The sequence below is a fragment of the Pseudochaenichthys georgianus genome, chromosome 7 (genome assembly GCF_902827115.2).
Source record: "Pseudochaenichthys georgianus chromosome 7, fPseGeo1.2, whole genome shotgun sequence".
Classification (NCBI taxonomy): Eukaryota; Metazoa; Chordata; class Actinopteri; order Perciformes; family Channichthyidae; genus Pseudochaenichthys; species Pseudochaenichthys georgianus.
The window spans coordinates 3,847,763-3,859,639 of NC_047509.1; the positions used below are offsets into that span (position 1 = coordinate 3,847,763).

The window sequence follows — 11,877 nt, forward strand, 5'->3', positions numbered from 1 at the left end:
GGGGTTAGCCTAGCTTAGCATCTTTATTTATTTATATAGCACATTTAAAACAACCTCAGTTGACCAAAGTGCTGTACAGAGAACAATTACGATATAAATAACACAATAGCAGCATAAACACTTGAAACGTATGGACACCGCTAGCCTGGCTCTCTCCAAACAACCCAGTCTCACGGCATTTCGTGTTCACCAACACGATTTTTAATCTATTGATTCGTGTTCACCATCACGATTTGCCCCTTTTTTTCGTGTTGCACAGCACGATTTTAAAAGCAATGTATTTCTACTGGTAACGTGTTTCGTGCCTGCAGGCTGCAGCACGTCTTTTCTCCGGTCGGGTCGTGGAAGACCGGAAGCTGTGTGGTTCATAAAAACATGTTCTTACTCAATATCAAGCCACAATTATTGCTTTTATTTTAAATCGTATAATTTCGGACTTTTGTTGTCGTCTGTGAGGAAAATAAACGGGGCTCAGAGCCTCAGGATACTGAAATCTGTATTTTTTAAATATTTTGTTCCTTCTAATTTGTTATTCTTTTCAAAATAACACACTGTTATTTACTCACCAATAACACACAATTATCCTTGCTTTTATTTATTGGTTTAATTCCATAATCTCGGGCTTTTTTGGCGTCCGTCAGGAACTGAATTTCAAAATAAATATAACCGGAAACAGACGTAGGCATTTCGAGCGATTACCCAAGATCCTCAGCTATGGTTTTAAGCTCACTGATTGGATGTGTTAGCCGCAATGCATGCTGGGATTTGGTGTTTATATTATATGAAATCCGGAAAACATTTTAAAAGAATAAAATAATACTTAATTCCGAGTGCTCTTGCTTTTCTCTTTGAAAGTCATCACATAACGGCATTGTAATACACGGTTCGGCTGCATTACATATTACAGATCTGCCGTAGTTCTGTATTTATAGAGCCCTGATGAGAAGACCTTTGGAAGAACTGGAAGAAATGCCGCCGAAACTGAATACCTGACGTGGATCATAAATATATCAACAATTAAACAACATCTTCAATTTCTCTTCACACAATACGTCTCCTTGCAGTATCAACACTAATTCGGCTGACTTTTACATTTGATCTAATTAGTAGATAGGTTATATTTACACCATAACGGTGCACAGCTGATAAAAAAGGACTGTAGTTTTCAAAGATATTACTGATTTTCTTTGAATGTAAGAATGTAAATACTGAGTCTGAAATAGTATAGCAATATGCTGTAAAATGATGTGAAAGCATGAATAAAACTATACATCTTCAGATGTTGTACATACACACTAATAATACAAAGTTATTATGGCTGTGTGCACCTCGTGTGTACCTCCTAGTGGTTAAAGCACGTTATGTGAATATTTGATTACAAAAATATTAAGAGTACTACTTTCATAGGGGGAAAGTATAAATATAGAAATATAGAATATAAAAATCAAGAAGATACTATAAGTGATCTCTACAATAAAACAGTTTAGTGCAGGATGTACACAGATATTAATAGGAGGAGGTGCAAAACAGAAAAACGGATTAACCTTTATTTAAACATTAAATAACAGATTAAGGTCTTTGGGGGTATCTATCTACAGATAAATATTAAGCCTGACAAAGTACTTAACGTCTAATAAATTGCTTTCCTGCAATGTTAACTATGTTGAAGCACTTATTTTAACTGATATTATACACATTAATTATACTCTTATGTATGTAGATAGAATAAGAAATGTGCAGAATATGACAGTTTAATGGTGGAGGTACACACATATTGATAGATGTCTTGTAATGCACTGTTGAGGAACCTGTGACCCACGTTTTTCATTCATTGCATAACTACACCGTAGTTGTGTATGATATGTCAATAAACCTTTGAAAATCTTGAAAGGGATGTGCAAAATAGCCATAATATACAGTCTTTAATTAACTATTAGTAGAGAATAACGAGTAATGAATATACTTTATTACTCGTTTCCATTCATGTCAATTGCAGATACATATTTAGTCTTCTCAAGCACCAACTATCAAATATCTCTCCTGATTGTTGGCACTTGACAATCACCTTACCTGAATTTTACTCAGGTGTAACTAAAGTCTGATTTAAGGGTTGTTTATATTTCACATAATTAATCAGAATCTGCAAAGTAACTCAAATAAATGCAGTGGAGTAAAAATACCAGGTTAACCTCTGAATTGTAGTGGAGTAGAATTACAAAGTAGCAATGAGCTGTCATGTAGGTATATATTAATGCTGCGCATTATGGACACAAGCGATTTTCACCCATTTATTAATTATATGTTTTACATTTGATAACACCAATGTGTTTAATAATGGCAACTTCTAATTGTGGGGAAAACGAAAACGTTCAGTAGAGACGTCCCATAGAACATTTTGCGAAACACACTAGCCAGCATGTGTAGTTCTGGGGGGGTGTTCGATTCCAGTTTTGGATAGTCTGGCGTGGTTTCGTTCCATTTCACACAGCTGTTTGACGCTCTGCATAACCTTACGAGGACTGTAGTCCTAAACGATAGCTGGGGATTATGGGTAGTGTAGTGTCTTCGGCCATCCTAAACTCAGAAATGTTGACAATCGCAATGATGCTCGAAATGTCCCTTATAGGCCTACGTCTGTTTCCGGTTATTTTTATTTTGAAATTCAGTTCCTGACGGACACCAAAAAAGCCCGAGATTATGGAATTAAACCAATAAATAAAAGCAAGGATAATTGTGTGTTATTGGTGAGTAAATAACAGTGTGTTATTTTGAAAAGAATAACAAATTAGAAGGAAAAAATATTTAAAAATACAGATTTCCGTATTCTGAGGCTCTGAGCCCCATTTATTTCCCTCACAGACGGCAACAAAAGTCCGAAATTATACGATTTAAAATAAAAGCAATAATTGTGGCTTGATATTGAGTAAGAACATGTTTTTATGAACCACACAGCTTCCGGTCTCCCACGACCCGACCGGAGAAAAAGACGTGCTGCAGGCAGTAGAAATACATTGCTTTTAAAATCGTGCTGTGCAACACGAAAAAAAGGGGCAAATCGTGATGGTGAACACGAATCAATAGATTAAAAATCGTGTTGGTGAACACGAAATGCCGTGAGACTGGGTTGCTCCAAAGCACCTGCAGCTCCGAGGGTGTATTCTCATGTTTAAACTGGCTTTAAACTCTCCTCAAGGAATTTGAAAGTATATTTCATTGGAGGTAAAAGCTCAGTGACCGTCATGTTGCTGCAGAGCTGCAGTAAATCCCCTCCGACTGACTCACAGGAGGCTGAGCAGCAGATTGCATCAACACATGTTCAGAGAGCCAGGGCCACAGGCTTTGTTTTAATAACACTTTCCAAAACCAAATGTTTGCATAGTGATGTGAACAAACTGAAGTGTGAAGTAGACCAAAACATCATGCCCGCCATACACACACACTCATATGGCAGGGGCGGTCTCTCCCCCCAACAACAGTACATTACATAACTGTAAAACTTATCATAACTGTGCACATCTTATAATTATTTGATAACTACTATATCCCTTGGCTACTTGAACACGCTACAATATTATTAACCAGTGCATCTTATTAAACCTCACCTTATTAAAATATTGATATACGAAATATTTGGAACAGTTTTCGACGTAGTAATGCTGTAACATATTTCAGCCACTAGGGGGGGGGGGCAATGCCCACCCGCAAACTCCGCCTATGCACACAAGGTGAAGGCAGTACTAGAAATGTTAACATGCTGAACTTGCAGGTGCAAACACTGAACTTTACATGTTGATATTTTTGCTATAGCAGATTTTGTGGAGGTTGCAGTTTAAATTGAAGTGTTCAAAGGCATCTGCGATGGAAATATCAACCCAGAACGGAAATGGAAAGCAGCAGAAATATAACTTGAAAGTAGAGTTTAGTTTAACGAAGGCTATAATAGAAATGGATGAAAAGGTTGCATGTTAAACAGAGGGATAGAGAATAGGGAGGCAGTTCAATATGTTTTAAAGTTTGGTCTTAACTCAAGTAAACATGCAGTTAGTCATCATGCAGTCACCAAAACAGATCCAGAGACACACCCTGCGGGGGGGGTAGAAATGAGGTAGCTTTGGAATAAAGTAAGAAAGCAAAATAGACATGTAGGAGGAAAGAAGGAAAGAAGGAAGGAAGGAAAGAGCCAAGCAAGGAAGGAAAGAATGGGGAAAGGGCCTTGAGAAGTCAACTGAAGGAGCTTAGGGACAAAAAGAGGAAGGAAGGAAAATAGATCAGGAACCAAGGTAATTATGACCTTATATTAATATGACGTTTTCTTTGAGACTATTAGGGTGAAATAAGAGGAGAAGGATGCTGACAATAGTTTAATTTTTCACATGAGAAGCTATCAAAAATAGAAATGTTTTACAGAAATGACTTTGTGCAATGAATGAATTTGAAATATGTTTTCCTCAACATGCGGCCTCCACCTGGCAGCGGCACACATTCACACATCTGCAGATACACACGTAGGACATATAAAACCCCGTGTGTGCGCTGAGGCAGGAAATTGTAAATTTTTTCGAATTCAAACTTCGTGAAGACTCTTATTTTCACACATTTCCTAAGTATGAAAACAGCAGATACAGAGTCGTAATAAACAGATAAGAACATAACAAACCGAACAACCAATCACAACCTTTCTAATAAATAAAAAACTATATCACCTTCAGTTTAAATATCAGTTCATGGAGCACCTTCATCACGACAACAAAACTGTTTAGGAATGATTTGTTTTCTACCCAATCTGATACTTCTACTCTTATGGTAAAAACACTTTAATCAGATATTTCATCGTAACATTTTCAAAAACATGGATAATGCTCGTACACCCTGAATAAGCTGTGTGTGTCTTTAGAATTTCAAACAAGAAATAGTCACCTAATGGAAAGCTTTTAAACGTTTTGTCTTTATAACTTGTATGTTCCCTAGAGCAGCTTCCTTCCTCTCATTTAAACTCACCAGCACTAATGAGCTCTATTTTTTTTGGACGTAAACTGGTTTGGAAATGAAATGAAGTGCCTTTGTAAGCCGACCCTGAAGTTAGCATCTCTAGATTTTGGATTTTTGCAGAAATAAGATCTGTGGCAAACACGCGGTTATGATACTTCCACGTTTCGTTCAGCAGAATCATCATTATTTAAGCATATATGAAATCCCCAGAAGTAAAAAGCAACTACATCACAATCACTTGGCTTCATGTCACCGACGCTAAGCTAAAGGCAGCTAATGGTTGCCATGCATGTTGTATCGCCACTCGTTAGCAACCGCTGATTTTTAAGATACGTTTGAGCTTCAGACATCCCGTGGGATATTTTATGTCGTCGAACAACATTTCAGGCATCCAATCAAAAACACATTCGAAAACCCAAACTGAAAAACGGACACGTTGACTTTAAGTGTATTGTGTCAACAGATTTCACCGAAGTGTATTATGTTTAAAGCAATAATATCAAGTTGAACATAATGTTTTTCAATCAAACGTAATATTATTGCTTTCAACTACAGTTAAGTGAAATAATACATTTAATTAAAGTCAACGGTTCAGTTTCTTCAGTGGATTGACTTTGGGACATGGAACCAGAACGCTGACTTATCTCCTGGTTTAAGGACTCCTTCCTGCACCACTCTACTGGCTTTCCAACTTGTTTGTATTATTTAACTATGTTATCTGTTTTATTGTGTTGCACTGTTGGAGGAGCCTGTGACCTGAGATTTTCATTGTCATATCTACACTGTAGCTTTGTACAAATGACAATAAAAGCCTTGAAACTTGAATCCTCATAACTCCAGTACTCAAACACCACAGGGAATGTTGCTGTCTCTGTTCCCCTTGAAGCGGACATGTTGGACAAACACATTTTCACATTAACAACAAAAGCAAGAGGCACGCTGATCAAGTGTTACAGGAGGTCATGTGATCCAGGTGAGTGTCAGGTGTTATCAGTGAAGACTTGTCCCAGTATGGAGAGCCGGGCGCTGAACGGCTGAACGGGGCAGGACAGCAGAGGGGGGGTCTTCTTCTCGCCTGGTTTTAAAGCTATGCTCGCTGATGGTCCGTGGGGAGGGTCTTCAGTGTGTTTGGCGGCGGGCTTCGATCTGGTCTTCTTCTTCTCTTTGGGCAGGCTCAGCAGGATGTCTCTGAGCTCCTGGCGGTCCTGGGCGTGCCGGCTGCAGCAGTACAGCGCCGCCGGGTCCAGAGGGTGGGCTTCGGTGTTGAAGATGAACCCCCCCGCCCCTAAAACACACTGCCTGTCCTCGCCCCCCTCCTCCCAGGATCCGTCCCCCTCCGCTGCCCCGCCGTGCAGGAAGTGGGCGGGGTCAAAGAGCAGGTACAGGTACTTGATGGTTTCAGCGAGAAAGAAGGACTCCATCCTGTTGTCCAGCTGGTGATCCCGCAGGTCTTTCACCTGCACGGAGAATATCTCATTTTAACACCTTAAAACATGTATTTTGAAATATGTATGCTCTTGTTTTGACGTGTGTACACATATTTTTAATTCTGAAAGTATAATGCAATATGGCCCACAATTGAGCCTTGTGCTTGTTTTATATTGTACATGTTAAAATATATTACACAGTATTTGTGTGTTAATAAAAAAAAAAACACTTTCTAGCAAATCTAAGTTGATGAGAAAAAGCCCAATAAGGTATTTACATAACAAGCTTGGAATAGACCCTTCCTATTTCCTCTTATTATAAGCAATCTGAGGCTTCTGTTTTCAGGGATGAACTGCCAAACAAATACATTGGAGAGTTTTGATTTAAGCAGTTTTTTTTCAATATTTATATTTGATTGATTTTGCTTAACTTAAACCTCCAGTGAGTGGCCCAGCCCTTCGTATACTTTTCTGTATTTGACCCTTGGAGAGAAAAGTTTGGACACACCTGTTTAACACAAAAAGTACACCTAAGGTAGTATTTAGGAGGGTCTTCTAGCATAAAATGTATAATTGTATTTTTATGTTCATTTGTGTAAAATCCCCTGAAATGAGGAACTTTTTTTCGCTCCTTAAATGATCCCTTCATATCTACCTTGGGAGTGGCTCCTGCTTTGGTTCAACAGTAGCTCAGACGACATTCTACTCACGCGACCTTTTTGTCGAAAAATGCTTGTAAAACTGTGAAAATATGAGTTTCGTTGCTTGTTTGCTTCTAAAGTAGTAGGTAAGTAAGACTTGGTTTATAAAGCGCCTTTTATGTAGACAAATGATAAATGATAGAACAATCACGTTTTGTTAACAATTTAAAAAGGTAGATTATCTGAACAATTATTGCAACATGACATTTGGTTCAGAGGACCAAAGAGGATGAACCGGAGTAATTGTGATTGCTCTGACTTTAGTTTATGATCATATACTGTAGCTGCAGAACTAATGGCTTTCCCATCAGCCTTAGCTTTGCTTTGTGTTTACTGCTAACGTTAGCATGCTAGCATGGAGGACATTGTAAATGGATAGTAAATAGACTTTACTTATATAGCGCTTTATCCATTCTTTACGACCCCTCGAAGCGCTTTTCATGTCATTCACCCTTTCACACCTCATTCATACAGAGCAGTGCCACACACACACACACACACACACACACACACACACACACACACACACACACACACACACACACACACTGCACGGCTGGGATTGAACCCACAACCTTCTAGTTGAACGACGACCACACTCCCTCACAGCCACAGTGCTAAACATACCTGATACATGTTTGCATTGCCATACAAGCATGCTATGTTGTAGTTTAGTTCTTATAACCTATAACCTCTAACGGATCTTACGCTGGCGTATCCGCAGGGCGTCCTGGTGATCTTCTCGATGGACTCCAGGGCGTCGAGGCCCAGCTGGAGGTAGGTGTGGTCGCCTGTCGCCCTGAACAGGTACATGGCGCTCTCTATCAGCTCTGAAACAAATGAAACGCCACACAGAAAATCTTACTGTAGTGTATATGTGTTTTAACAAGCAGGGAAAGTGTAGTGGTCGGCTGCTGCAGAGTCTGCCATACTTTAAGGTTTAAGAAGAATTACACACCTGAAAACCTTTATTTTATACTTTTGCATCATTCAGATTTAAGTTATATCTAGGTTATTTTTTTAGTAAGTCTTAATAAAATGTAACCAAAATAGAGACGCTCGAAACCTGGAAGTCGAACAAACCCATTAAAACCAACATTGTTTATCCTATAGCCATAACAGCATCATTTATAAGTTATAATATATCAGGATTTTAATCAGGGTTCATACACTTTTTCACCCATGATTTTCCATGACTTCTCAATGACCTTTACCTAATTTTCCATGACCAAAACAATGACTCTTTCTCAGCGGTACCACTGAAAATGGTTTATTTTAACATGGAATAGGAAAATAAGGTCTGCATATGAAACGAATAGTAGGCTTACTAGCTTCTACGCGCTAAAGCAACTAAAATCTCTCACCAGCAAAACACCTCGTCAGTTAAATGCCATTTTACGTTTCATTACTATACGATACAGTATTTATTATCATTATAGTTTTTTTATTACTATTTCGGCGATGAGCTAAAATATAAATTATATTTGATGCAACTTTAGTTACATTTCTATGACTTTTCCAAAACTTTGGGAAAAATACTTGTTTCCATGACTTTTCCAGAGCCTAGAATTAGCATTTAGAATTTCCATGACTGTTCCAGGTTTTTAATGACCGTAAGAACCCTGTTTAATGTCGAGCCATAGCTTCAACACTGTAGTTTCCACTACTCTCCACCAGACTGAGACATTTCTTATGTTTGCCCAAAGGTGCCAATACATGCTATTATCCTAGTCTCCACTAGGGGCATCGCTGCTGGATAATGTGTTTGATTCGATGCATCAAAATCAATGTTGTTGCAAATCATTGAAGACTTAAACATGTGGGGACATTATGTTAACAAACTAAAAGTCAAAAGGGTTAAAATTGTTTGATTGAATATCAAAGAGTTGTTATCAGGACTGATGTTGGTTTTAAAGTAACTCAATAATATCATTATATACATTTATGGCTGTTGTTTGGCAACGGCAGTAACAGTTTTAAAGATGTTGACATGTCTAATGGTGTCTCTGTGTGCTGATATGTTACACTCTTTATGTGCAGGTGATTGCAGGTCACAGGTGGGTGGTCTGACCTGGTCTCAGTGGGTATCCCTCTCTCTTGTCCACCGTGTAACCTTGAGGGATGCTGTAGAACTCTGGCAGACCTCCAAACTGTCTCCACACGGAGTAATAGTTCTGGAAAGTTCTCACTGCGCTGTCCAGGTTCCCCAGGAGAGACTGCAATCAATATTTATAGGATTATGTTTAACCCTATGTTAGGAAAGGATTGCATATGTTAGAAGTGAACTGTGTGTACCTGAAGACCGGGCCAGAAGGCCTCCAGAGACTGAAACACGGGCATGGAGACGGTCCCTTTGTGCATCTGGACCCACAGGTACCAGTCGTCAAACCGGGTGTAGTTCTGAATGGCTCGATCGTACTCTGAGAATACACATCACGTGGATGTTAAAGGTCCCCGATATACTGTTTTCATCAATATATTACAGCTCTCAGTTATATACAGACATGTCTCTGATTGGCTGAAACACCAGACAGATCATTGCAGCATTACCCACAATCCCCTCTGTTTCAGCCCTGTTTCAAAAGTGCTGATTCTCTGTCTGTTACTTTAGATGAAAATAAGGAGCCCCTCCCCACGCCCCACTGAGAGAGATTTGGTTAAAAAGAACTCAAAGGTGCTCTAGTGGATTTTGCATAATAGGTGACCTTTAATTTAAATGTATTTAGCCTTTGTTTTCCATTATTTTTCCATCCGTCTCACCCAGGAACATGTTGAGCAGCTCCTCGTCCTGCAGCAGGATGGCTCCTTTCACCAGATACTCAAAGTAGGAGTCCACCCCCGCTCCGATACCGGCGTCCTGAGCCACCCACTTCTTAGACAGGATGTCAATGTGGTTCCCCACCTGGACAGAGAGACAGGCAGGTAGGAGGGACAGACAGGTGTCAGAAAAAGTCTTCCAATACTTTAGCTTTCTCCATTGAAACCTGTACTTCCACAGGTTTGTATTTGGATGGCTCTTATATGCTTTTCTGTACTGTTAACAGAATGTAAGCTAAAAAGCTGTTTTTATGCAAGATTTAGCTTCCAGACTTTATTTAACCTCTCTTGAACTTAATGAGAGAACTCCGTAGAGATTTCAAATGTCTTTTTTTAAGTGAGTCCTGACCAAAAAAGGCTGCAGATTAAATAAAAACCCACAGTTACAAATACAAAATCAAGCATGAGGAAACCACATCCACCAGATTACCAGTACCTTTTAAAATAATCATCATCGAAGGGGTCTGCCTTTTAAAATCTCGACGGAGTCCAGAACAAATTTCTTTACGGGGACAATAAAGTATATCGTATCGTATCGTAATTTGTTTCTTTTTTGTTTGAAAGCATTTAACAAGTTTCATTACTTCTGCAACATTTTCTACACAGACGTTGCACAACACACAAATGTCCCTTTTACCATTTCTGGTTTCTATTATTTGAGATGACAAGCATAGAGAAGTCCTGATAACGCAACAAGAGCTGTTTCTGGTACTTTCCGTGAAGGGTTAAGACCCTAATAAAGTACGTGAGCAGAAGACCAAGAATTGCAATATATATGTAAACGTCATACATGTACACAGAGATAAGCCTCGCGGAAGTGAGTCAAAACATACTGAGCAGAGGAATGCATTAAAGGGGACCGATCATGCAAAATGCACTTGTTGATGTCTTTCATACATGAATGTGTGTCCCCGGTGGGTCAGGGAATTCACAAAGTGTAAGAAAACAAAACCCTCTCTCTTTTCCTCCGTACCCAAATCTCTAAGAACGGAGCTGATCCAGATATGACGTAATATTGGAAATGTGGACCCACGGCCCTATCAGAAAGTTGCTATCAGAAACAATGCCCGACTGTTTTGGATGTAATATGGTCTTTGTTTACATTAGCATCGCTAACACTCAGAGCTAACCTGTACTGGAGAGCATGTGTGTGAAGAAGCAGGAAATAAAAAAACCTCGTGGTAAACCCGCAAGAGAAAAAGCCTTTGAGCTCCATACTGTTTCAGAAATAATCCTTGATGTGGTTTGGAACATGATATTGCGTTTAATCACGGCAGCATTTAACTGAGTATCTCGTAGAATTCTGAGCAGGCATTAGCTCCCCCTCCTCTTTTCTAAGCTAAGGACCCCGAATCAGCGTTTCTCTAACAGCTGATACAGAGGGGTATGAGGGATTTCTAAAATGCTTGATCCGTTTGGTATTTTGAGCAAAACACATCAGAGACATGTTTTTTATATATATTTTTTTATATATCTGAGACCCAGAATATATGGCTAAAAATAGCATGATAGGAGACCTTTAATATATTAATTTAAAAACGGGGAGGAAGACACATTTCTGCATCTGAAGTGAAAACAGACGCAGTCACCAGCCCGATGTCGGATCTGGTCTTCCACAGCGCCCTCAGGGCTTGTCGGGCTGCGTTCTCAAACGTTGGGTCTCCTGTTAGTCGGCTCAGCGTGGCGAACTCCAGGATGAAGGTTCCCACGCCGGCGGTGCAGGTGACCGGCGTCTCGGTGGGACTGACGCCCTTCAGCAGGTTCACCGTACCGTACGGCATGCCGGTGGGAGTCTGGAACGCTGAAATCATTCATAAATTAAAGGTCCCCTATTATGCAAAATGCACTTTCTCATGTCTCTTCTACATCAACATGTGTCCCCTCTTCTCCATGTCTCTTCTACATCAACATGTGTCCCCTCTTCTCCATGTCTCTTCTACATC

At 39.6% G+C, this 11,877-nt stretch overlaps 1 protein-coding gene across 1 annotated transcript in view; it reads right to left on the reverse strand.

The window, feature by feature from the left end:
- Positions 1–3,642: 3,642 nt before the first annotated feature.
- edem2 (ER degradation enhancer, mannosidase alpha-like 2) overlaps positions 3,643–11,877 on the reverse strand; it is a 13,800-nt gene continuing 5,565 nt past the window's right edge. The window contains exons 6-11 of the mRNA XM_034086556.1: positions 11,524–11,735; positions 9,878–10,019; positions 9,413–9,537; positions 9,189–9,333; positions 7,826–7,947; positions 3,643–6,446 (exon numbers count right to left, since the gene is read on the reverse strand). Of these exons, the coding sequence (XP_033942447.1) occupies positions 5,970–6,446; positions 7,826–7,947; positions 9,189–9,333; positions 9,413–9,537; positions 9,878–10,019; positions 11,524–11,735 (1,223 nt within the window). The 3' untranslated portion in view covers positions 3,643–5,969. The remainder of the gene's footprint in view (positions 6,447–7,825; positions 7,948–9,188; positions 9,334–9,412; positions 9,538–9,877; positions 10,020–11,523; positions 11,736–11,877) is intronic.